Raw genomic sequence first — 25,717 nt, 5'->3', positions numbered from 1 at the left:
GTGTGTGTGTGTGTGTGTGTGTGTGTGCGTGCGTGCATTCTGAGGGGGATGGGGACCGTGTTGTCTGGGGGGCAGGAGGAGTGGGAGCTGGTCCCCATATTCATCTTGCCCTCCCAAATGGGCATTTTGTTCACTGGCCCCCTTTGCCTTCGCCACAACCCCCGCCCCTTTCCTTTCCCCTCTCTCTCTCTCTCTCTTATTCAGGCGGAGTTCATTTTGAGTCTCGCCCATTGTGGCGAGTGAAGGGACTGACTTGCTAAAGGGTGGCCTGGAGTCCCCTGGTTCACACTGCCAGGTCATCCCCTGTTGGAGCTAACTAAGTAACACTGGCTCGAATCTAGAAAAAGAAAACACAAAGCTTGGATCACCAATAAAGATCCTCTCTCTTTCACACACACACACACACACACACACACACACACACACACACACACACACACACACACACACACACACACACACACACACACACACACACACACACACACACACACACACACACACACACACACACACACACACTCGTTGTGGCTTATGTGTGTGTGAGAGAATTAGTGTGTAGAAAAGAGAGGGCAGACGGAGGGTGACGGCGAAGGGGACATGAAGACTGAGAGGGGTAACAGAGAAAGAGAGAATCATTAAGAAAAAGTGAGAATGAGCCGATTAAGCACAGCCTGTTAATTAGTTCTTATCACTAATAAGCAGAGGGCCAAGTTAGCTACTTTTGCTAAAAACCTGGAGCCCTGCGCAAGGACAGGATTTAGTTCGGCACACAGAAAATAACTGCGCGGATAATTTCAGTTAACAGGAAAGTTGATGATGAAAATATACAAATATTATATACATTTGGACCAAAGGTTACTGCTAGATTATTGCAGTCTCAATAGCTAATGTATATCTCAATGTTTTGTCACACGCACTGTAGTTAAACAATAACCTTACCGTTTTCACTCAGTTGGGGAAAGCTCAGGTTTTTTAAGTGCTGCTTTAAAAACATAAGCCCAGTTGATGCGTCTCCTACAGTAGATGTCAGTCTGCAATCCCTCCTAACAGAAAGAAGCGCTGACTTTCATAGAAGCCAAGCACTATAGACAGGATCAGCTCCAACAATTGAATCTTAGCCAACCAAAAGAAATACAGATTGAGTGTGTTCTCTGCTTAGAGATCCTTCTTTCTAACATGGGCCCAAAGCTGTTGCAAACTTGTGTACGCTAGAAGGCTTCGCTGACAAAAATAGTAGTTTTATCTTTCACAACACATGAGTTTCTGGTCTACCGCTGCTTCGACTGAGTGGTACGTTTTAGTTATTGTGTGCCTCAGATGTTTAGTGGGTTAGCTAGGATCCAAACTTACATTTAAAAACACAAAAGTCTGTAGCTTTAGACCTATGAGGTAAAAATTGCAAGTGCGATGGATTTGAAAAGAGTTCTTTGTTCGTTTGTAACTTGCACAAATCAACAAAGTGTGTTAACTGTTGCCACATGTCATTGTAGCACTAAGTTCACGTATACCCTAGGGTTGTCACGACACTAATTGCAAAATCAGTGCTAATACCCAGTACAGCAGTCCATACCATCTGATACCACGGGATAGAGTTTGACCCCATCCTACAACAACAGAAGGAACGGCAAAGAAGTTGTTTCTTGAAAAAGCCAAGCTGTTCATTTTTAACTAATTTTCCCAAATTATAAGTTAGATTTAACAAAATAAGCACTTAAGATCAAGTTTAGAGGTTTTATTCATTTATACAAATTATTTTGATAAATTCATTTTATATCATGAAGGTCAAATGTAAGTCAAATGTTAGAACCTATTAATAAACCTATTAATAAACAGAGTGTACAACAAACAAGACAATACTTAACATCACTGTGAAAACAGACCTCGCGGCAAAAGAAGAAACACATTTTAAGAAATTATTGTAAACCTAGAAAAGTATGGAACGCCAGGACTGCCATAATGAATTAATTAAATACACCATTAAATAATTAATTAAATGTGGCAATAATTAATTAAAATTGGAAATAATTAATTAAAATTGGAAATAATTAAAATGGGAAATAATTAATTAAAATTTTTTAACAAATTTAATTAATTAATTATTGACACATTTAACTAATCATTTATTTATTTCACATTTTAATTAATTATTGACACATTTAAATAATTATTTAATGGTGTATTTAATTAATTCATTTTGGCACAGTTGACTCCTTCAGGTCTCACCATGAAATAATTTTATCTGTCAACCTCACCCATCAAACCCAGGGGGCGGGGTTAACACTGATCGAGTCAAAACCATTGCTTTGGCCTGGTGGCCATTGTTTTTAGCACACAACAACTGGCATGTTGAAACTAACAGAACTGAACTTTGGAAAAACCCTGTTTGTGTGTCACCAAATACCGTTTTAGTATTTTTTTTAGCCGAGAATGTAGCGGTTTAATCTTCAGATGTCTGGTCAGTTTGTCAAGATACAGCCTCTTAGCAAAAGTGCTTCGATGATTTTGGAGATGTCTGCCCAGCCCAGTCTCACGGCCAAGCGTGGGACAGACCCACTCGCCTCGCAAGCGTTCGAGCTTTTATTACCACCGACAAAGCGCAGGCCCCGGTACACAGCTGCAATAACCCCACTGACACTGACTTCATTTACTGAGGTTATATTTATCAGGTTTTTATTTCCTGATGTTTGTGTGTGTCCTACGTGTTTCAGTCGCCAATTCTGAATTATAACTAACATTAAAAACACGTTTAAGGAGGAGAGAGAGCAAATAAATTCGATTAACAGCTGATCTTTGGGTTTTTGTTCAGTAATCAGCGTGACCTGTGTATAAACGCATAAAAGAGATAACGTTGGGGTTTCCATCATGTAGTAACTGCTAGCTTTAACTGTACAAAGGTTGTTCGACACTATGAAACACACACAGACTTCATGATGTTGGGCTAATATTTTTATTGTGAATATTAATCATGAGGGTAAAAGGCCCTGTATACCGCGGAGCGAGGTCAGCATATCCATGATATCTTCAGCTCTCTGAGTTAACCCAGTTTCCCAGCTGACTAATCAAACTGTCATCTACGAATAATTCACGGGTCATATCTATATGATTTTACAGAAAATCATCCTTATTACTGCCAACTATTCCAGAGATGTGAAAATCTACAGCATAAAGAACAAAAAAAAACAGCAGTCTAGCAACACTGTAACAGAGGTGAGTCAGTTTGTCGCAGATCAAAGTGGAATGAAAGTGATTGGTTGAACAGGTGTTCATGATCTGTTATCTGCGTTTTTATCAGCATAAGACTCAGCAGCAGATTAGAATAACATTTTGGTGATTTAATAAATCACTAAATTAATACACGCAAGAAACGATCAAACCTGTTCCGACAATTTGAGTTTGTGTTCCCTCAGCTGCAGACTTGCTGCTGTTTAAATGTTTGAGAGCGAAGATTAGATAGAAAACAAACGTCAAACATAGACTCAGTCTGCGTTCACATTTGATATGAGGCTAGCACGTATAGTGGCTGTGTCCTGTTTTAAGATCATATATGTAAAATTGTTGTCTAACCTACGTGGATCCAGCCACTCAGAGTCCGTGGTTACCATGGTTACTGCATAAGCAGCTGTAATGTAAACAGCTGGCACTGCAGAAACCTACCGGCGAAAATGAGTGTTTATGCTTGTCATTGCAAAAGAACTGTCTGAATGGTTAACTGAAGTTAACTTGGATAAATTATAGTTAAATCACAGATAACGCCCACGGAGCTGTGTGACTGTTCACCACTACACTGAAATCAGTAGGCTATTACTGAAATACATGTGCTATATCATAAATTATGATATAAATAGGGAGGTCCTATTAACATGTTTAGTTTTAAAGGACACCTTCCTGCCTTTAGTCTCATTCATGAGCAGTATTAGTTTTCTTCTAACATCCAGAAGTCTGCACGATGTGTTTCATAGTTTGTAACAAGCCTTTGACAGTTAAACATAACATGACCGAAAAAGCAACCAAAAAAAAAACGAAAAGAAAAGAAAAGAAAAGGAAAAAAAACCCACACAAATTATATGTTAACCTCATTTAGTTTTAGTTAAGTAAACTCTAAAAGTTCTAACAAATACCTGGTGCTTAGAATACAGTTGAATAACTATTAAAAAACAGATGATGTTTTTTAATCACTCTGCTTCTCTTGGTGGAAATGCGCCTTCTCTTTCCTCTTTGTATAAAAACATTTTAAAAGTCAGTTTAATCTCAAAATTGACTGTCAAATCCAAAACACACCAGATAAAGAAAAGCGAATGGTTTAGTCTAACACAGTGAACCATTAAACTTCAGTATATCTATGCAGTTATGAAAAGTAACTTTAACCTCAGCCAAACCGATTTGCTCAGTTGTAAATAAAACAGCGAAGTAAATGTGACCCGACACACAGAACCTGAGTGAATTAAGTCCAGTGTTTAACCACTGAGAGCTAAAACTCAGGTGAGGTATCAAAGCTGTGTGCCGGTGATTGGACATCAGCCGCTGATAAAGTGGGTTCACCTATAAAGTGCTCTGTTGGGAAACAAGCTCCAGCAGCTCTGCGCTCGGGAAAAAAAAAAAACTATATTTACTTATCTTGTGCAGAAAAATGCGCCGACATTGCGTTATATCGAGCACTGGCTGCCCAGTCAAACTGTGACTATCACCAGGTAACGTGGGCGTGTTTCTTGAATTAGCAGCAGGTGTTAAACAGCTGACAGGTGAGGAGGAGGATGCATGCACGTAAACTGAGGGCCTGTTGAGCTGATCGCTGGTGTCCTGAGGAAAATGTCAGCTTGTTCTTTATGTTACAGAAGCACAGAGACACAAGACCAGGCGGAAAAAGACGATCATTCGGTGAAAATGAGAATCTGCGAATGCAACATGTGGAACACGGAGAGTGGAATATGTAAACAAACCGGTTAACATAACAACCGCCCCCCCCCCCTTAAGCTGGAACAGCTGCCCCAAGTCCACACAAGCAATCGATTATCTAGGATCGACCTGTCTTGACTTACTTTGCACGGCAACCAATCAAATGCTAGAGAAGCTGCACGGGCAGAGTTAACCCCGCCCACTTAGTTTGATGGGTGAGGCTGACAGATAAAATTATTTCAAGGAGTGAGATGAAGGGGACAAAAGTGCCAAAATGAATTAAATAAATAAATCATTAAATAATTAATTAAAACTGTCAATAATTATTTAAATGTGTTATTAATTAATTAAATATGTCAACAATTAATTCAATGTGTCAATAATTAAATGTGTCATTAATTAATTAAATATGTCAATAATTAATTACATGTATCATAAATATTTATGTAATTAATTATTTCCAATTTTAATTAATTATTGACACATTTAATTAATTATTTAATGGAGTATTTAATTAATTCATTATGGCAGTCCTGGCGTTCCATAGAAAAGTTAGAGTTTGTCATCTTGTCCACATCTGCCGGCAGCTTCTCTCTCATCCTCTGGTCACACTGCTCTGCCTCAGTCTGCAGCTCTTTAGGTGTGAAAACCCCATCTGATTTGGCTGCTCTGCTCCGGACAAGTTTTCAAAACTCAGGACTATCTTCTCGGTTCAGCCACGTTCCCTCGCTGCTCTGCACAGCCAGTAACGTGTCCAGTTGTCCCCATGTCCATAATCTGGCTCCGTCACAGCTCAATATTCCATCCGTGACCTGTTATTCATCTTTTATCCATATACAGTCACTGAGCTCAGCTGCTATGTTAATGATAACACATGGCTAATGTGTCCAATGTGACTATTGGGTAATTGCTAATAGATAAATAGTGAAACTAGTTAACATTCATATTTCAGCACTATACTTCATTATTTAGGAACATTTAGTTCATTATTCTCTGAATAATGCCAGATGCTTGTTCTACCTGCAAGTGGCCCACTTAGCTTTATATCAGGTTAAACCGATAAGGACAGTATGTTTACAGCTTCCTAATCTAACTGCTTAACTTCAAAGCACTGCGACAGCAGCCAAGGAAACATTCCATCGAGATTCTTAACAGGAGCTTGGCATTTTAGGAGCAGGTCAGGAAAAAAAAGAAAGAAAAAAAAAAGGTGTGCAACCAAAACAGTTACAGGGAACAGGGAAAAAAACAAAACAAAAAAAACAAAACAAAACAAAAACCTCACAGCAAAACCAATTTCAGTCAAAGCCAAACTGAGAGAGGCCCTCCTTTAACTAAGAAATGTGGAAAACGGATCAAAAGCGGTGAGTTAAATGATCTGGCCACGACAGTACAGACAGATTTAAACCACAACAGCTGGTGCAGAAGGAGAAGAACATCAGTTTCATGCTTTGTCCTGACCGCTGTCCAGCGGGAGCCAAGAGGCAGTGCAGCAGGCTGTACTTAAACTGGCTGAAAATTTAAAGGGATCTGACCGAAATGATGGATAGCTGTATCATGTAAACGCTCTGCAAGAAAATATATTTCTTTCCATATAGCTCTTCCAACAGCCTTGCAGTCCAAAACGACTCCAACACAAAACAATCTATAATTTGTGTTTACAAGTCTAATTTTAAAACCTGACATGGATAACTTAAGACTGATAAGAGAAAATGTCACTTAAAACATGTGGAAAATTTTCACTTTTATCTGCTGAAGGAAGAAAGTTTTCTATGCTCAACTTTAGGATATGCCAAGTACTCTGGGAGCCCATCATTGTCTAGTATGCAGCTTACGCAAGTGTGATGTGGAAATGTGATGTATTAAAGCTTCTAGTGCATACACACTGAGAACAGACAGAAGATAAACTTTTGAAACCAAGAAATGTGCAAATCAGACTGTGGACACCTTTTCTTTTTTTTGAGAGAAAAAAGTGTGAATGGGAGTTTGTATGAATCTCAAGTTTGATCAATGATGTTTCAGCCTAGTGCTGTTATGAAGACATTTAAATAAAAAAACAACAACAACAACAACAAAAAACTACCACACAGTCAAATTAGCATTGATCCAAAATCATAGGCTTTCACATTTGAGCACCATGCATATCTTCAGACATGTAACAACAGTCCATCCAACAATAGCTAGACAATAGGCATCAATTTAAAAGTCTGAACTAATAAACTAAAGTCAACATTCCCACCTCTGGAGCCACGTTGACTGTGCAGCTAAATATTAGTACAAAAAATAAAAATAAAAGAAGACGGCCTCCTCGGTCATAATCATATTAAACAGCTAAACCCAAGCTAAGAAAAAAAAAAAAGAGACAAAATTATTAAAAATGACCTCCAGACAGCTTCTATCTGACAGCAATACTTAACTCCTAGTTTCATCCAAGAATTCTGGGGACCTCGCAGCGTTTGGTGTGTGCTCGGTTTGGAAGCCAGACGCACTGTTCTCGAAGGCAGTTGGTTATAAAGGGTGCCTGAACCCCTCAGTGGCTGGAATTAGGCCAAAACACACAAGCAGCCATTGATTTAATAAAAACGTGGCTCTTTGCTCTATTCTCTCCTGCATTGTAACAGGAGTAACAATCGACAGAGCTGGGCTGCTTCCCAGGATTTTGGACAGCCCAAGAATTTTGAAGACCAATGTGAAAGTCATCCCAAGTTTAAAACACTACAGACATCGCTGTGGGACCTTGCAGCTGTTGGCAGAGAGCCCTGTTTTTTTCCACCAAAATGAACAAAGGAAAACAAATTCTCAGTTTCGACTGAACAGTGCAACTTTCAAATTACAGAAAAAAAGCACTCTTGCCAATAAATGTAGACAGCGTATAGCCTCGAATGTGCACGATGCCCATTTACAATTCAACAAGGATAAAAACAATAAAGAACCAAAAAAAGAAAACATTAAAGCTGCACACACTGCAAAACATTGCAGCTTGAAGTTATGAAGTATTCATGCATCTTCAGCAACTTGGGAGCAAGAATGAAACAACTATGTTTTAAAAGCAGGTAGTTTTAAAGCAATAGAAACTTTTCCGTGCAATAAAAGCTTGGGGGGAAAAAAAGACACTGTTAAAATGGAAAAAGAACAGATAGTCCAGCACAGCCTCAGGGGGCTCATATACCAACGAGATGCATCACAATTTATGGCCAGAATGAAAGAAGAAGAAAAACTTCTGGCCTTGCTATTCAATTCAAGGTCAACTAATTCACAGCACTCCTGGTTCTATTAACCAAACACATAAAAAAGAGATCGGAGGAAAAGGCAAACAGTGCATTCCATTAACGGGATGAGGTTAGAATCCAATCAGGGTTAAACAAAGTAACCACATGTCACATTAACAGAGATCATTAAAAACCAGACAGGAAGACTTTTACCCCATCCCCTCATAAATCCTATGGTTGGGCCACAAACACCCAAGAAATTTACTTTGCTTAAACATTTGATCTAGAGCTGGGCGATATAAGATTTTTTCATATCACGATATGTTTTTTTCCATTTCAGGCGATAACGATATATATCACGATATAAGCCAAATAACTATATTTGTAAGATTTAAATGTGCCGTTGCGCACAAGTAAAATATGAAATAATTAGCAGCTTGTTTTGATTTAAATATTTATTTCCCATAATAAGTTCAACAGGGTAGATGTACTTAAGGAACATGAGACTTCAGTTTCAGATAAATAAAGGCAAATATTGCAAACTACACAAAAGGCAGCCGCTAAAGCATTTAAGTTTCAAAATAGAACAAACAAAACAGACTACTAAATTGTCAATTCCACTTAGAAACAAAATATAATTCTAAAAATAAATCTTAGTTCGTTTTACAGAAGAACAGACAAAATTGACTAACTTTTGTCAATATCAAATAAACTGAGAAACTAAAAGGAAATTCTCAATCTCTCCTTGTTGTATAGCTTAGCTTTTCAAACAGTTTTAACAGTGACTTTAGTCTGACAAAAGCCGAATGACGAATTAGCGCTTTCAGAGATTGAGCATGCACCGCTTTATTGTATTTCCAGACTTGCTTTCGGCACAATTTACAGTGCGCGCTACTCTGTTTTTTGTCAGACTTGAAATTGCTGAAATACCTTCACACTACGGAACTTCTATGCCCCTTCCGTTCGACAAGCTCTCCGGCATTGGAATCATCATCGGTTTTTTCTTCGGTAACCTTCGCTCACGCTCTCGGTTGATTTTTCTCTAGTCGGCAAACTCATTTCCTTCATTACCCGGGCTGCACGGCTGCGAAAACAAATACACATGTGCGCCTTGGCACTTGTGCTGTACGTAACAAGTCACGTGACGTGACGCTGCGGCTGTGATTGGTTCAGCTCTGCGCTACTTAATTTGGATTGGCTGTTCTTTTTTCTTTTTTTTCTTTTTTTTAAGAGGACAAAAGAGATGAGGCCTATCGCAATAGTTAAATTTTTCTATCGAGAAAAAGTTATTTCGCGATACATATCGTTATCGTTCTATCGCCCAGCTCTAATTTGATCTTGTCCTTGTTGTTTCAATGTGGATACTTTCTTTCAGTAAAGTGTGGGAAAGCTTAAAGTTGTGGTCTTTAGATAATAAGGATATGGAACAATCTGAAGATTAAGCTGCGACAGTCCATCAATTCTCCTGAGCACTTTTCCAGTTCCAGAGCCACAGGGGAACTGCAACTTATCCCAGTTGTCATGGGGCAAAAGGCAAAGCCTATCACCAGGCTAACACAGAATGACAACCATTCACATTTACTCTGCTTCCACTACTTGAAATTATGTCATTCGTATTTAGACCTTGGGCTACTTGGGTAGCTACAAGACAAGAATCAATCCAAATTAGTATTCACTGTCTAGGAACCAAGAATGTACGTACCAACTCACGAACCAGTCTACATAAACAATTAGAGCTGAGCCAACGAAAGATTTTCCTAGTTGTTCCTAGTAAAATTAATTAGTTTATGCATTGGTTCACCTCTGCTGGCACCAAATAAAATATTAATTACAGCATATCGGTTTAAATATGTGAACTGCATTTTAATCAAGTGAAACAACTGGGTTAGTTCAAATTTCCTGTGACGACTTTACAATCTAACCCCGCTCGGACTCACTCATTAAACGCCAGATAGAAAGAACAACGAGAATGCTCAAGAGTTCATCAGAATAAAATTTTACTGCAACATCATCCAGAGCTTCTGTTTGAATACTGGGATAATAAACATAGTAAAGATGGAGGAATTATCATCCATCAGTGAAACAGTATTTTGTCATTTGCAGAAGTACACTTACTGAAAGAGAAAACTTGGTCACATTACATAACCTCTGTGCCCCGAAGAACAGGAACTAAAAACAGCCCCATTATAGTTGTAACAAGGCAAGAGCAGAAACGTGCTGAAAAGACACTGAAAAGCTCATATTCCCATTAGATGAGGACTATTGAAAAGAAAAAGTTATATAAGATATATTCTCTTCTTTCATATAATCTGGGTTATAATCAGCTGATAATGCTCTCAGACTCTACCAGGTTCCAATCTGAGCAGACAGGCTGTACAGTGGCTCACAAATAAATTGTAATCAGGTTGTTAATTGAATGACCTGCTTCAACATGCACACTTAGAGAAGGCTCAAAGTCAAAACAGAGAGAGTGTGGATGGGGAATAGTAACAGTCCCAGATGACGCAGCGGGCCTGCGAGGCTCATAGTAACCTTGACTGAGCACACAGCCATGCAGGCAACGCAGTAAGAGGCAAGAAGGCTTTGAAGCTGTACTGCAGAGAGCCTAGCAGGAATTCTGATGTCCTGCTGTATATCCTCAAACCTTCCTCCTCCCCCACCCTGTCTCTGCAACTGATTCAATATAAAGTGAGGGAAAGGGAACACAGGCCAATAAAAGAGAAAGAAGAGAAATGGGAGTAAGAAGATTAGAATAAAGGTAGATGGAAACCGAGAGAGACAGGAGTGCATGTTAAATCAAATCAAGCCAAGTCTAGGTTAAAGAAACCAACAAAGTGTCAATCTCAGCTCTGTTACCATTGGACTGAACCCAAACCAGAAAATAGCAGAGTGAAGACATCGCCAGAGCTACCCCAACACTACGCTATCAATATTCAATTAGGGGGCCAGGGATAAATGGACGAGCCAGCCTCAGGGGTTCAGCCTCTAACAAACCATACTTTTCTGTGAGAACTGAGGATCTTGAAACTAACACAGTGAAACTTCCTTTATAAATAAGCAGCCAAGAGTGCATACATGCTTCTCAACGTTAAAAGCAATCAGGCTATATACGTTTAACATCTCTCTTTACTGCATGTTTACAAGTGATCAAGCCTGTTGCTCCACTTACAGGTCAAAAGTAGCTGCAGTCGTGTGTTTTGTAAGACAAAAGATTGAAGTTCCTATCGAGATCCAAAGCTAAACTTGCCATGTTCCGCCTTCTGCTTAAAGCTGCAGGAAATCGAACATGAAACACTCTATAGGTATCTAAGACCTTCTCCTTTCACAGTAAGCAGTCGTGATGTACAAATCTTCATCATAAATTATTCAGGAAGATATGAAATGTCTCGAAAGGGAAGACTGTCATCAAGTTTCTGATTTATACGTCGCAAACCTGCAAAGTCTGACAGATGAGCCAGCCAGATCAGTGACACACACACACACACACACACACACACACACACACACACACACACACACACACACACACACACGCACTATAAAATGGTAAAAAACAACTCAACAGGAGCCAAACTGAAGCTGTTTGAATGACTACCACATTAAAACCCAGAGAAAATGCTTTATATGAACTACATTAAACTAATGGGAACAGGATGCAAATCGCTGCTAAACAGTGGATGGCACTCGTGCTAGATAATACACAGATCAAGATAAGAAATGTAAAAGGACAAAGTCAGCACTAAGTAAACAGCTACAACATCAGATTATTTTTTCTAAATAGATCAATTTGCATAGTAGGTTTTTACCACTAAATCTAAACTATATATATTTATTTTAAGAGCAGACATGTCAGTGTAAAAGCATCAGCTGTAAGCCCTCAAGTCCCCTGATGACTGACTAAGTCAATGACAGAGTGAACAAGGCTAACCCAGTGACTCAGAAACACCGACGAGAGGCGAGCCTCAAATTACACATCTGCCAGAGAATGAGGGGTGGGGTGCAGAGGGGTAGAATTACAATTTAAATGGGCATGCTGGGATGCTCACTCGATGGCAAAATCCTCAGATCTCATCTGAAAAGGCAGCACGTGAACTCGGCACATAGCTCAATGGACAAAGAAACCTGAAGAACTCCTCTAAGAGATAACGAGGGCCAGCTGTGACTCAAGAAATGAAAGAGTTTTAATGAAAATCAGTGATTCTGTTTGGATACAAACATATGTGGAAAAGATTTTTTTTTTTAAAGAGCGAAAGGGACAAAAAATTTTTTTAGCTCAACTGGCACATCTCTGAATTTCAATCAAGCACAATATGAGCATCAGAGCCGATGTCCTTTCGTCGCCTGAAACAGACCCTTGCAGTTGTGTTTTCACTGGAAAACCACTCTGGCAAATCTGTGAAATGTGCCACTTCAATTGAAGTAAGAAAGAAAAAAAAAAAAAGCTTCACGCCAAGTCAGATTTTCAGAGCTGTGCAACATCTTCAAAGCTCAAAACCGTTTTCCCCTGACACCGGGGAAGGATGCCAACTGCTGAACACTGCATTTTGTACGCTGCTGTATGAATGCGAAATTAGTCGCGAGAATCTAAGTGAGACCGACAATAAGCTGAGATCATTTCGTATTAATTACATCTTTGTCACTGATGGAGGCGTTTTACTCTCGTTTGAGGGGAAAACAGCTATTAATTCAAAGTATTTACACCAACAGGAGCTGAAAACAAGAATAGCACAGGGAGAGGGAAAAAAAGGGAGAGCGATAATGATGGAAAGAACCAGAAATGAGGCGGCGGGAGCACAAACTGGAGCTCAGGGAGGGGATGAGCGGTGACAACAGCAGATCCGGTGGGATCAGAGGAAGCCCTCAAAGCTGACTCCCAGAGCTGGGATGAAGGCGGCTCAGTGTGGAAGCAGAGAAGATGAAACACCATTTGGGGCCGAGGCCCCCCCGCTGCTGCGCCTCTGTGTTCGGGGCCTGCGAGCTCCTCTGCCTCTGAAGTGCTAAACACCTCCTTCACACCCCTGGCACTGCACCTCCTCCCATTTGGTGATTCAATGCAGCACTGCACGGATGGACGATTATCATATAGTGCATTTACTTGTCTACTGGGGCTGCAACAATGCAGTCATTCTCACTGATGACTCTGGCTTCTTTTTATAGTCAAAGCATTTTTTGTTTGGTCATTACAACACCAAGAATCAGTCCCAAAATATTGCTCACTTCATTATCACACAAGATGAACACAAATCTGCTTGCAAGATGGAGTGATTTAGTTTGGAATTTTTGAATGAAATGACTTCCACTCTCTAAAGAAAGATCTCTGTCTCTCATGTCCACTGACTCGCCGTTGAATGGGTTCATTTCGACTGTATCTCATGAAATCAAAACTCCAAAACATCCGCATATTTATTTTGACTGTGACGCTTGCTTGGCGGACAACAAAAACTGATCACGACCAAACTAATCCCTTATCTTGAAAGCAGTCCGCGGGGTGTCTTTAGAAGGCAATGAAGCACACAGCACTGAAGCACAAAATTGTGACAATTGCAGATTTCCTCCTTTTGGACCTGAATATTTTTGGTGTTTTGGGGCTTTTTAAAAGAAAGAAGGACTCAGAAGATGTGACCTTGGGAAATTTCCATTTTTGTGACTTTTTATTAATTAAATTATTAGACAAATCTACAAAAAAAAAAAAAAAAAAAAATGCTAAAATTGCCAAAAAGATTGCTCATTAAGAAAACATGTTTCAGTGGCAGCTTCAGGTGCAATCATTTGTGCTACAACTGATGCTGAGAGAGTGTGTTTCTATCCACATTAAATCCAGGCTGTTTGCGTTTAATCATAAAACATCACCAGCTCTTTCTGGGGGAAATATGATTTTCTGGATGAGCCCATATGCTGCAGCAGATTCACTTACGGGAGATTATTTATCAACCAGGTAACAGACAAACTCGTGTATGTGCACAATGACATGTGCTCAGGAGCACAGAGCGGGACAGAGAGCACTCATTTTTAAGAAATGCGCATTATGAAAGACACTGTCCCGTTTTTGGTGGCATTTTCAGGTAGCGCACACAACAAACAAACACACACACAGAGTGTAGTAATAATTGAAGGTATTGGAATTTAAATAAACGTAATTATTACTGGAACTACTTAAGAGCTTAAAAAAAAAAAGAATAAAAAGGTAAAACTCCAGCCTTACAGAACCTCAAACCTCCGGCGTGTTCATGTCCCAGATAAACGCGTCCCAACTTCAAAGAGCCTGTTGTTACACTGCAACATAGAAGCTTATTGTTTCGCAACACTTTTAACATCTCTGTCGACAAAGTATCTTTTCTGCGGTTATAAGAGTATTGTTGTTATTATTTTAGTTTTGGGCTGTGCAGGCCTGTTTTAGAGCTCCTGTTTGCGCCAGAAAAAACATTAAAACCCGCTCCAACTTGCTCGACGTGACACGAGCGGAGGTTATCTGCTTTGCACCCAAACACATTCAGCGGTCACTTCAAACAACTTGGTGTCTTTTATTTGTTTTATTGTTTTATTTAATTACCTGCATAGTGAAGACTCCCAGCTCCTGAGAGGACAGCTTTTTCATCTGTTCGGCCAAGACTTGCGCTTCTTCCAGGATGGAAAACTCCGTCTCGGCTCCGCAGTATCCACTAGAAAGAGCCAAGCAGATTAACACGAAGCTCCGCGAAAAAGCCATGAAGCCTCCGCGCGAGCCAAGGTGTTTATCCCGAAAAGCACCGCGCGCGTTCGGTCTCAAAAACAGAGGTTTCTCCGCTGACCGCCTCGCCATGATGGTTGAGGGGGTTTACAAGCTGGAGAAGCACGGAGTCTGAACGGGTGGTTTTGAGGGGGGGGGGACTTCAAGGGAAACTACTTTTACAACTTTGCAGCGTAGAGTACGTGTGCCCTTTCTCTCCGGTACAAGTCTCCAGAATTCCCAGCGACACAAATCATTGCACCTCCTTGAAATCCCTCCAGAGAAGAAAGCAAATCCATGCGGGGCAGAGAATATGTTTATTCTTTCTTTTCTTTTTTTCCCTTATGTTGTCGGTGTTCCCTCTTCGATCAGTAGCTCCAACTCCTGGAAGTCTGGCAAAGTGTGTGTGAGCCGGAGAGTCACCACAAAGGGGGTGAAAGTAGTAGGCGTGGAAACACTGAGGAGTCCTGCCGGCGCCTGGATCTGACGATCAATGGATCAGGCTTTCGCGATGCCTTCAGTAGCTCCGTGAAAAAGAGCACCACCGATGTGGAATAACCCTGTTTTATAGACAAATACGTTGGGAAGAGTTTTCATTTCTCAGTCCCATGTCTTCAACGTGTGACAGAACAGGTTTATATTTATATATGAGTGGCACATATAAATTACTGCTCAAAAACAGAGAAATGTCTTTAATTCGAGGTTTCTCGAAAGCACCATCACGCCTTCAAAGATTTCTTACCAGTCACCAAAAAGGGAAGCGCCTCTGGGGAGTTTCACATTGATTTATTATTTTTAACTCTGTATTTTATTTATAGACTTGAAAAAATAATTAATCCTTTATTGGTTTAATTGCAGCTAAAAGCTCATTTTATCGAAATAACCCCAAATCACTGATTTAGGCTGAAAGGCCCTGCAGTGCAGTGTGAGACAGCGACCTTGTATCCATAGGGATGCAGCAGTTTGGATAACGTGCGTTTTTCTCTCTCTTTCGGTGTGTGTGTGTGTGTGTGTGTGTGTGTGTGTGTGTGTGTGTGTGTTATTGAGAGTTTAAACTGTCAAAATCTGCAATACAGGTTTGAGTTAATAGGATACTGTCTGACCAATAATCCCTCAAACTGTAGGTATTATGTATTTACTTTTTACTTCAGTCTAATATCCATCATAATAAGGTTTTTTTTTTTTAGGTTAACATTTTTATTATCTTGCATTTAAAACATGATAATCGGGATGAATTAATAAAACTCATGGACTGTATGCTTGCTCAGATTTGCTCCTGAGTGAAAAAGGGTCTTGTGATAATTTTGGAACAAAGGTACCATTAATGCAATATATATACTATCATAGGGAGGCTGAGACCTGCTTCCAAATGAGTGTTAACCTCTTAAGCAAGCAAACATAGTAAATTGGTTCCATATAATGGATTGTGCTTTTACATCTCTGAGATGGGTATGAACTGGGTGCTATAACCGCGGGAGCCTCCACTCCTACAAGAATCCAGTTCCTGTTTTCAGCACAGCTTCAGCTGTACTTGGAGCTTAGTTGAATTGAGAAAAAGCAGAGGCTTGGTGTATTTGGGCAATTCATATTTTGATTGCTGACTGCAAAATAAAGTGTGACAGATAGATCATTCGTTAAAGAATGTTGTGGTCGGGCCTGATAATTTGAGGCTTTTGAAGTATAACAGCACTCCGACTCGTTCAACAGCTGACCTCTAATCATTGCTCTCGCTCTCTTTCTCTGTCTGTCTGCCTGCCGCTCAGCTTCCTTGGACTGCAGAGCCTATTTGATTTGCAGCTGCACAACTGGCCTTTTCCCAGCCATCTCATGGCTGGTTGTAACTTTTCAGAGATTTTCTGGTTAACCAGCATTGCACTCAGGCACAAAATGCCTGCTACATGTCTTTTTGATGAAAAACAAAATCAGCTTACTTGGACTTACTTTGAGTAAACTCATTTATGGGCTTATTCCAAAGGTCAGTTTATATATTTTCCCATGTAAATCTGAATTCAGGGGTCTTAATGATCTCAGTGTGACATTTCACTTAAGCGTGCCTTTCTGCGGGGTGTTTGCATGTTTCCCTGTGCCTGCATGGTTTCTCTATGCCCCTCTCTGTCTTGGCTCATGCAGCATGTCCAGGGTGTATTCTGCCTCTCACCCTATGAGAGCTGGGATAGGCTCAAGCCTCACTGCAACCCTAAATTGGATAAGCGGTTAAGAAAATGCATGCTTTTTACATCAGTTTAAGTGTAATGTCGCTCTGGTAACACTGGCTTGGCAGCCTCTTACTGAACAGGCCCGCTATAAGACAATAAAGTCCAGGGATCACTTCAAAGTGATCACTAGCCCTATAATATTAGCAATTGCTGTGTGCCATTTTCAGTTAGACAACTGACGGAGGTTTTGGGTGGGTGAGACTCTCATTGGTGTTTGATGGGATTATTTGATGAAGGAAGATTGCGTGTGTAGATACAACCGGTTCATTTTTATATTTCCTCCAGGAATAATTAGGCACTTTCTGTCAAATCAGTCCAAAACCTTTAGACTGGATGCAGAGTAAGCTCGGACAGCATAAAAACATTACGTCCAGCTCTCGTGGTGACGTAATGAGGTCCTCAGTGCCAGTGTACCACTTTATAACTCATTCACAAAAAGATTTTTAAAAATCATCTCTTTTGCCTTTTTTCCTATACAGACTCCATTTTTCATTATTGTGTGTTATGACCTAATGAGAAAAAAAGGCTACAAGAATAAGCAATGACATCAGTTCTGTTACCCAAAAGTATAGAATAGAGGTGTGCAGATTTCTATGGGACTGATACTAGCACAATAGGATTGTTACTTTGTTTCTATCTTCTAAGTTCAGTATACACGGGCACTTTTACAATCCAGCACTCCAAAAAACCCAGTTTCAAAATATATTAGAAGCTGAAAGGTGTGTTTTGTATTAACTAATTATTTTGAAAAGTGAAAATCAAAGTGATTTAGTAGTCCTTAAAGTCTGTTCAGAATTTGCATATTAATGATGATTCAGCTGCTGTTCCCAATATAAGCTTGCTTTTATAGGTTAAAAGTATCGATATTGGTTTGGGCAATACTGGTCCTATTTTCACTTGGTATCAGATCGATACCAAATTTTGCTGTATGGCACAGCAGTAATAGAGGATCTATAACACTGGTGAGCTTTTAGTTCTTTCTTCAGTGTTTTTTTCAGACAGCTGGCATCTTTAGGTGTGTGCATGCATTTTAGGTTTCAGTCACTCACTCAAACGTGCTTAGTCATGGTTTTGATCACAGTGTAGAATAGATGCGCTGCCAGCGAGACGATTTCACAGGGAAGCCAAAATAACTTCAGCGCCTGTCCGCATCTGTCAAGCTAAGAAGTATTTTTAGTTTGGGCTTATTTGAAGAAGTAAAATCAAGACAAATCCTTACACCAAATGAAACGAATGAAAAAGTAAAATTATTTAGGGGGAAAAAGTCAAAATGTTGACACTGTGGTTACTGATGATGCTTCTGTATGATAACTTAATTCAAATGGGTTGCGCTGCTCATCAGATGCAAGTGTGATTGATTTAGCGGCTGAACACACAGCTTTGAAGGCCGTAGTCTGCATTAGAAAGGTCCTCGACTCCAGACTCGCTCGCCGTGCTCCTGAATAGGTCGTCTGTCTGTATCTTTGGCTGAGGACTCCGTCAGATGTTTGTGTGGCTGTCGGATGCTTTTGGATACTTACAAACACAAGGAAGTTTGTTAAGAGGTTGTAGTGTGTGCATCGCATACATTATCACTTCCCCAGAAAATCCCAGTGTTCCAGGCTCTGTGTTGTTTCACCTTCATCGGGCAAAAGAGTTTTAGTTGTTCTTTGCTAGGGAGAAAATATTTAAAGATCCTTGCACAAATACTGGAAAGAATGTCAAAATTAACATAATTTGAAGCAGAACTCGGTGGCTCAGGGTAAAATAAAAAATGCCAAAACTATTTAAAATTATTTGGTCAGTTCTGTGCTTCTTCTTCTTCTTCTTCTTTTTTTTTAAAACCACCAGCAGGGCTAACCTCATCAAAGCTCTGGTTGTGGTGAGAGAAGTGTTTGAGTACTGTGTGTGTGTGTGTTTGTGCTTGTGTGCATGTTTTCATGTTCATGTACGTACATATGTGCACTGCTATGGCAGGCGCATTTACTGCAGTGATGTAGAAATGAAGTTTGTTTGACAACTTGACTTTTATTTTTTCTTAAAAAAAAAAGGAAGTGATGTCAGGTGTCGGAGCCAACAGTTATTCAGTTGTACTGATCAGTCCTGTCACAGATTGTACACATCGTCTAGGAAGAATGCTGTGGTTTGTAGTTTGGTGGTGTGGTAATGCACTAGCTGTGTGCAGAGGTCACTCAAACTACAATATTTTATATTATCGAACACAATTGGTCTGTTGCACAGGATTCAGTAGCAGACAAGTTTAGCAAACATTCATAGGAGGAAAGAGCAATATGACCACATTTTAGTAGTTCATCTTTAATACAACATAGACAGTGAACATCTTGTCACCTGGCAGATAATGAAGTTCCATCTTGAAGCCTTAAATGGACCGTTTTGGCCATCATCATTTCGGTGCTTTGAAGCTGGCCATGATGAGTGAAAGGTGGATCTGACTGAGGCTACGTCCACACTAGCCTGGATAAATTTGAAACTGAAAATGCTCCGCGTCCACACTATCGTTTTCAGTCGTTTTCACAGAGTTGTGTGTCCACATTGAAACGGCCGAAAACACTTACGTTCCAGTACTGCGCATGCGTGAAGCGCAAGACGATTCGACTGTTTATTAACTTTCCAGCTCTTTGAAACATCCCGGCAAAATGTCGAGGAAAAGCACCGAGTTTTTTAAATAGACTGACAATGAGGTGGAGTTGCAAAAAGTTGCAAAAGCGATTGAGAATTAAAGAATTTGAAGAAAAGCTATCTGGAGCATGTACAAACTGATATTAATCTTTAATAGGGCTGTCAAAATTGAGAACAAACAAAACAACTGCTGTATAATGCCCTCCGCTATCTTGGTTTGTGACCGCATCACATGACTAAAATGAGTCATCGTTTTCGAAAAGGCTCCGGTTTGCTGTCCACACTGCGACACAAAAACGGTGTTTTCAAATCTATTCACTTTGGAGAGCGTTTTCAAAACGCTGCGTTTTCCTTGACTGAAAACACCGTCTCAGAATGGACGGGAGGCCAAAATGGAGAGAAAACGATGTTTTTCCAAACGAAAATGTATTAGTGTGGACATGGCCTGACTCTGACTCAAGCATCCTTTCCTTTAATGTTGGTTTAATGGCCATGAATTCCAACATGAACAATAATGATGTTGCCAATAGCATGGACTCATTAAAAAAAGCATGTACTGAGGTCACAGTGTAGGTCAAGTGAGAAGTATGCTCATTTTCCTGCGAGACAATCAAACTTCTTTTTGAATCCAGAGGAGGCACTAATGCTCACCCTGGCTTGAGTTCAATAAAGACTAAATATCACAAGGGCCACAAATGAAGAGTCTACTGTAGAGCAGTTGCACTGGATTGCACGAGCTGTAGTTACAGGTGTGGAATGAATCGGCAATGCATTGTCAAAGAAGAAGCCTAAGGGGATGGATCACTCTGAATCTATTTAATCTGGGTTTTGTCAAGCCCATCCCAAGCCCTTTCACCAACCACAACATTTTTCAATTAAAGCAAGGAAAGAAAGTTTGTATGTAACTGTAGCTGTGTCCATTTTGACGGGATGGGATGCTTAACAAATATTTGTTTTCACTCGATTCTGGTTGTTGGGATTTGGATCTTTTGTGTCTCTAATGGTCAGTGTTTGATTTTTCAACAGGTTAAATGAAATATATATTACAGATAGTTTTCTGCCTTTAAATATGGCTGCATTTCTGAGCTATTACACCAAATTGCAACCACAACTCCAGTTTGACATGCTTACATGTTTTGTTTTGTTTTTTTTTTGTTAACATTTATCTCTTGGATCGTTTTCAGACTGCAGCTCAGCCAAAAGTGGCCCAGTCTGTCCGTGAAACTGCTAATCCCGACTGGCTGTCTGACTGGCATATCTCTGCGGAGACATATCTCTATGGAGAGAGCAATGCTGGTTTACTCAGAGACAAATATTTCATTACACAAAAAAGCGGTTAGGGGGTCTTCATTAACAGAGACAGAAGGATTTGTTTTACAGGATTACCCCATTTGCATTTTTTTAATTACAGCACAAGCCCACAGAACCACCTGGTTTGGGATGATAAAGGAGGCGAAGAGGAGAAACTAAGGCTGATTAGACCAGGATTCAGGATTTGTGAATACATTAAATTACATTTGGGATGAGATCCAGCAAAGTCCTAATCACAACAGGAAGACTGTGGGGTTTCACATCTGGCTTCAAAGACTTTGACTGAAATTTCTGTTGGCATATAAACAGAAGGAAACATGGCTATTACCTGTGGAAGGGTTAAACCAAAACCATCTTTGAAGCCTTCTTCTGTGAGGTTACACAGCTACATATATACAAAATGGTGTTCTGGTAGAGTAGGTGCCTCGGTGCGGGGGAACTAGAAAATACAACAAATGGATTTTGTCATGCTGTGTAAATAAAGCCAAAGCCAAATTCAGTTAATGGAGCATACACTACAATCACTAAACACGGGTGTTGGTAACACAAAGATATTTACAGTGAAAGACTGAAAATAATAAAAGATTCATATAACACTGGAGTCATGGTCCACCAGTACAGGACGACAGCTGGACATATAAACAGATCCATCCTCAAGCGATACTTAGGCTTCCATAAGGTTATAAGGAAATCTGCTCATGTATGATGCAGAATGATTGTAGTTAATTCTTTTAGTATAGGATGAGCATACAAGTAGAAAGGACTTGTTTGCTGGGTGACAGATGAAAGGGAAAAAGCTTTGACAACATGGCAAAGAGTTAAGGTTGCTCTGTTTTCCCACTGAAAAACAACACAGAGTTGTTCACAGCGATCACCTTTATCCAAACATCCATTAGTCCCTCTCGATGGACCGAGCGCCTCACACTTCGAAGGAGACTGATTTCAGCTGCTTGGATCTGTGATGTGATACTTTCGGTCACGAACTAGAGCTCGTGACAATAGTTGAGGGTAGGAATGTTGATAACTTTTATCCTTTCTATCTAACATTGTAATCCTAGCTGGAGTATTCTCTTTCAGGATGGGACTGGCCCCAAATACAGGATGCAGGGTGTTGCTGGATGATTTGATGAGTATTAAAAAAATGATCTGAATAAAATGCTCTTTACAGTCACCAGATCTGAACCCATTTGAAAACACAGCTCAACCAGAGATACATATCAGATGCTGGGCTGACATGTCAGTTGGTGCAAGGGCAAAGCAAAAGGATCAGCAGACAAGAAGATTACACGTCGATGCTGGTCTCCTGTAATCTGTGAGTTTCCTGGAAAAAACACAGACAACTCTAGAAATCCACAAACTGCTTTTTGTACTTTGTTTTTTTGTATAATCTACTTTAGAGTTCCTGTTTTTGAAGATTTTTACTTTAAAAGAGGCAAATATGTTTCTTCTGCTTCCAGTATTTCTGCTTAGTAAGGCTAACCCGCTTCTATCTGTGGGTTAATTTACCATAAAAACATGAAAGTGGTGTTAATCTTTTCATCTTATTCTCCATAGGAAAGCTAATATGTATTTCCTAATATACTCCAATATTTTTGCCAGTGTTGCAGTTTTTGTTCATCCGAAGGCGGGGTCCAATTAAACTAACCAGATGACTGAAACGCAGAAGACATTAGGCAGGTAATAAATTGAATAAAATGCATTTGCATCGCAATTATTCATTTTTACTCCGGATGGAGCAGCAGGAGACGCCTCCACAAAGATCTCTTTGATGAAGAAAGTCTAATTTAATTTTGAGAGTAATTTGGCTGTAATAACAATCAGTCACTGCTGTAAGATAAGTAAGAAATATGTAGATTAACACTGACGCAGCATCAACCTTATTTTATTAGTCATGGTAAGGTGACTTATGGGAGGTACGAGGCTGCATGTCAGTGGTTGTGTTACATTGCATGAGTGTCCTTACCGCAGCGCTCTTCCCAGCTGGCCCTGGGTCGCCTCAAACCACTTAGAGGGAATGTTTTGGGTACAGCTGCTCCTCATACTCCTCTTTGCCTCAGACAACAGCATCATCGTGTTAAGGAAAAAATAAATCATCATTTATCTGATGTTTAGGTCTCATCAGAAAGATGAAGGGAGCGGCAATGTTTCAGGATTGGTGCCAACTTCCAGTTCAACTCATGACATACCGTCGCTCGTATTTAGGCTCATAATTTAACTGTGGAAACAGTCAGTAATTAGCACAAAAGGACCATTGTAAGACAAAATGTGACACTTGATACCGCTTTCTCAAGAAGTCTAAGCACCAATTTGATAACATGGAAGTGCAGAGGAGAGATCCTCCACGACTAACCTGATTTTCTGTCTCGATGACCATGGCGCCGAAGTGATTACTCAATTGTAAAAACAGAAGTAATTTTAGACATAAATAACCTCTGAGTTCCAGCTGACATGAACTCATTGGCAGCTTCTGAGTTTGAGCTTCGGAGTCTCTGGGCAGCCATCCATCTGCAGACAGGAAACGCTCCAGGGACAAACTAGCTAGACCCAGTTCTTTTTAATGCATGACAGACCCCTGCACTTCACGAGGCCACGAAAGGAGGCCGGAGCGGAGAGAAATGAGTCAAACAAGCAGAAAGGATCACATTGTTCTGGGGGGTCCCGGAAAGACATTATGTTTGTATGACCTCGAAACCTTGGTGTATTATAACCATTGACCTTTATGATAGAAACGTTCATTTTTTTCCCTCACCTCTGAGATATCTATTTAGAAAAAAACAGGAGAGGAACATGACCTCTGAAAAGACAACAAGAAAGAGAACGAAAAAAAAAGAGAGAAATCTCTACTGTTGGATAATTTTCATATTGAAACTGGGAATATAAACAGTAAGCGAAACATGATTAAAAGCAAATATGAACAATGCCTGGCACACTTTTTAAAAAAAACCAATGTAAATGTCAGGAAATCTTTATTTACATGATTATTTGATTCAAAACTTTAAAAACAAAAGTGGAACTACTGGAGACCTGAAGGAAGGTCCTGGGTTTGAATCCACTGGCTTCCAGGGGCTTTTTTTGTGTGGAGGTTAGTCGTAGAGGTGTTTACAAGTTCTCTGCCTGGTCCTCCGGTTTCCTCCCACAGTCCAAAGACGTTTGTGTTTGGTTAACTGGTGATTCTAAATTGGTCATCGGTGTGAATGTGAGCATGAATGGTTGCCTGTCCCTCCGAGTTAGACAGGCGAACCGCCTCTCGCCCCATGAAAGCTGGGATGGGCTCCAGCCACCATGTGATCCTCAGTTGGATAAGTGGAAGAAAACTGACAGATGGCCAAGTCTGCTTTTACCTTGAGCCTTACATCTTTGATCGACTGCACCAGAGCTGGCCAGAGGTGGTTAGATGGTTAGATTTGCACAGAGATATGAAAAGTTGTTGTCATAGTACTTGTTTTTAGGTGCCACAAATATGTTTGATAAAGGAAATACTGGAAAATAACTACAACATTAGGTATGTGCGGGTGAAAACAGCCTGCTGTGACTTGTGAAAATAAAAAGTAAATGTAGATATTCTTTGTGCTTGAGTCAGAGAAGCAGGAAAAAGTTGGAAGACAACAAAAACACCCATTTAAATGGTACATTTAGAGGTGAGCAAGTTTTCACTGTTAACTTCATACCAACAATATCATGACGCAATCCCAAGATAACAATAATATTACCATTATTGTGATATGTTACTTACTGTTGCAAAGCTGTATATTAGTTGGGTGGGGGGTTAGTTGTATATTACTGCAGTTGCTTTGATAAAAGGTGTATTTGATTAAAAGCTAAATTACTGGAGAAATCAAGTGCTTGTGACTGCTATGCAAGCAAATTCATGGCAATTTAATCCCACCATTCAGATATTGCTATCTGAATCAATAAGTCAGACCAACTATTTCACAGAGCAACAAATAAAAATCCAGATATTACAATTTATAAAACACTAGTATGTGAAAATAACATCATCAAAGCAGATCACATAAACAGAAAGGATGAAGATGTAGCCTGTGCCTAAAAACCTGCCTGACAGTCAATGAAAAACCAGCAAGACAACAAAACTTCATCTGACAAACACGAAAAAGGAAAACAGCCCGACTGGGAGATGGATCTGATTATGAATGGAATTTAAGATCCAGCGGCTATGAAGTGATGGCACGTCAAATTATAGGGAACAAGCCCCAAACATCAATCCAGAGAGACATGAAGAGGCCAACTCCACTACCATCAGATAAGACTAAACCAATCATTTCACACAGGGAAACTGAAGCGTTGGCTGCTAACCCTATCGGGTTTTAATTAGCTGCAGTGGTGCCCGTCACTGAACACATCAATGTGATCTCGGCCGGACAGCGGCAGCGTCCACGGAAGTAAAGTGAGGGATGGAGCAGAAAGAGAAATGATTAGGATGTGAGACTGCACCCACTCTTCCTCGGCTGACATCAATTTTTATGAATGCATTTATTACATTTCTGTGTGTGTGTGTGTGTGTGTGTGTTTGAGGATGGGGGGCGCTGGGTGGGTGTGGTGGGGCTTTAAAGCAGGCACCATGCTGTTACCATAGCAACATGAGTCTTTGAAGTTTTTGCGCCCCCCCCCTTTTTAATTTTTTTTTTTTTTACAGCTGGATATAGCAACCAGATCTGCTCTGTTCTGCTCTCAGCTTCTATCCCCTCGCTCACCCCTCTCCCACCATCACTCCTATTGCAGCATCAAAAATTTTTCTCTTTGAA

The 25,717-nt window shown here is 40.1% G+C and overlaps 1 protein-coding gene across 1 annotated transcript in view; it reads right to left on the bottom strand.

Annotated features, from left to right (window-relative positions):
* cachd1 (cache domain containing 1) overlaps nucleotides 1–15,292 on the bottom strand; it is a 104,281-nt gene extending 88,989 nt beyond the window's left edge. Inside the window, exon 1 of the mRNA XM_005457085.4 lies at nucleotides 14,653–15,292. Coding sequence (XP_005457142.1) covers nucleotides 14,653–14,901 — 249 coding nt within the window. The 5' untranslated portion in view covers nucleotides 14,902–15,292. The remainder of the gene's footprint in view (nucleotides 1–14,652) is intronic.
* Nucleotides 15,293–25,717: the final 10,425 nt, after the last annotated feature.

The sequence above is a fragment of the Oreochromis niloticus genome, linkage group LG17 (assembly GCF_001858045.2).
Source record: "Oreochromis niloticus isolate F11D_XX linkage group LG17, O_niloticus_UMD_NMBU, whole genome shotgun sequence".
Taxonomy (NCBI): domain Eukaryota; kingdom Metazoa; phylum Chordata; class Actinopteri; order Cichliformes; family Cichlidae; genus Oreochromis; species Oreochromis niloticus.
This window is presented reverse-complemented; position numbering and strand designations above follow the sequence as displayed.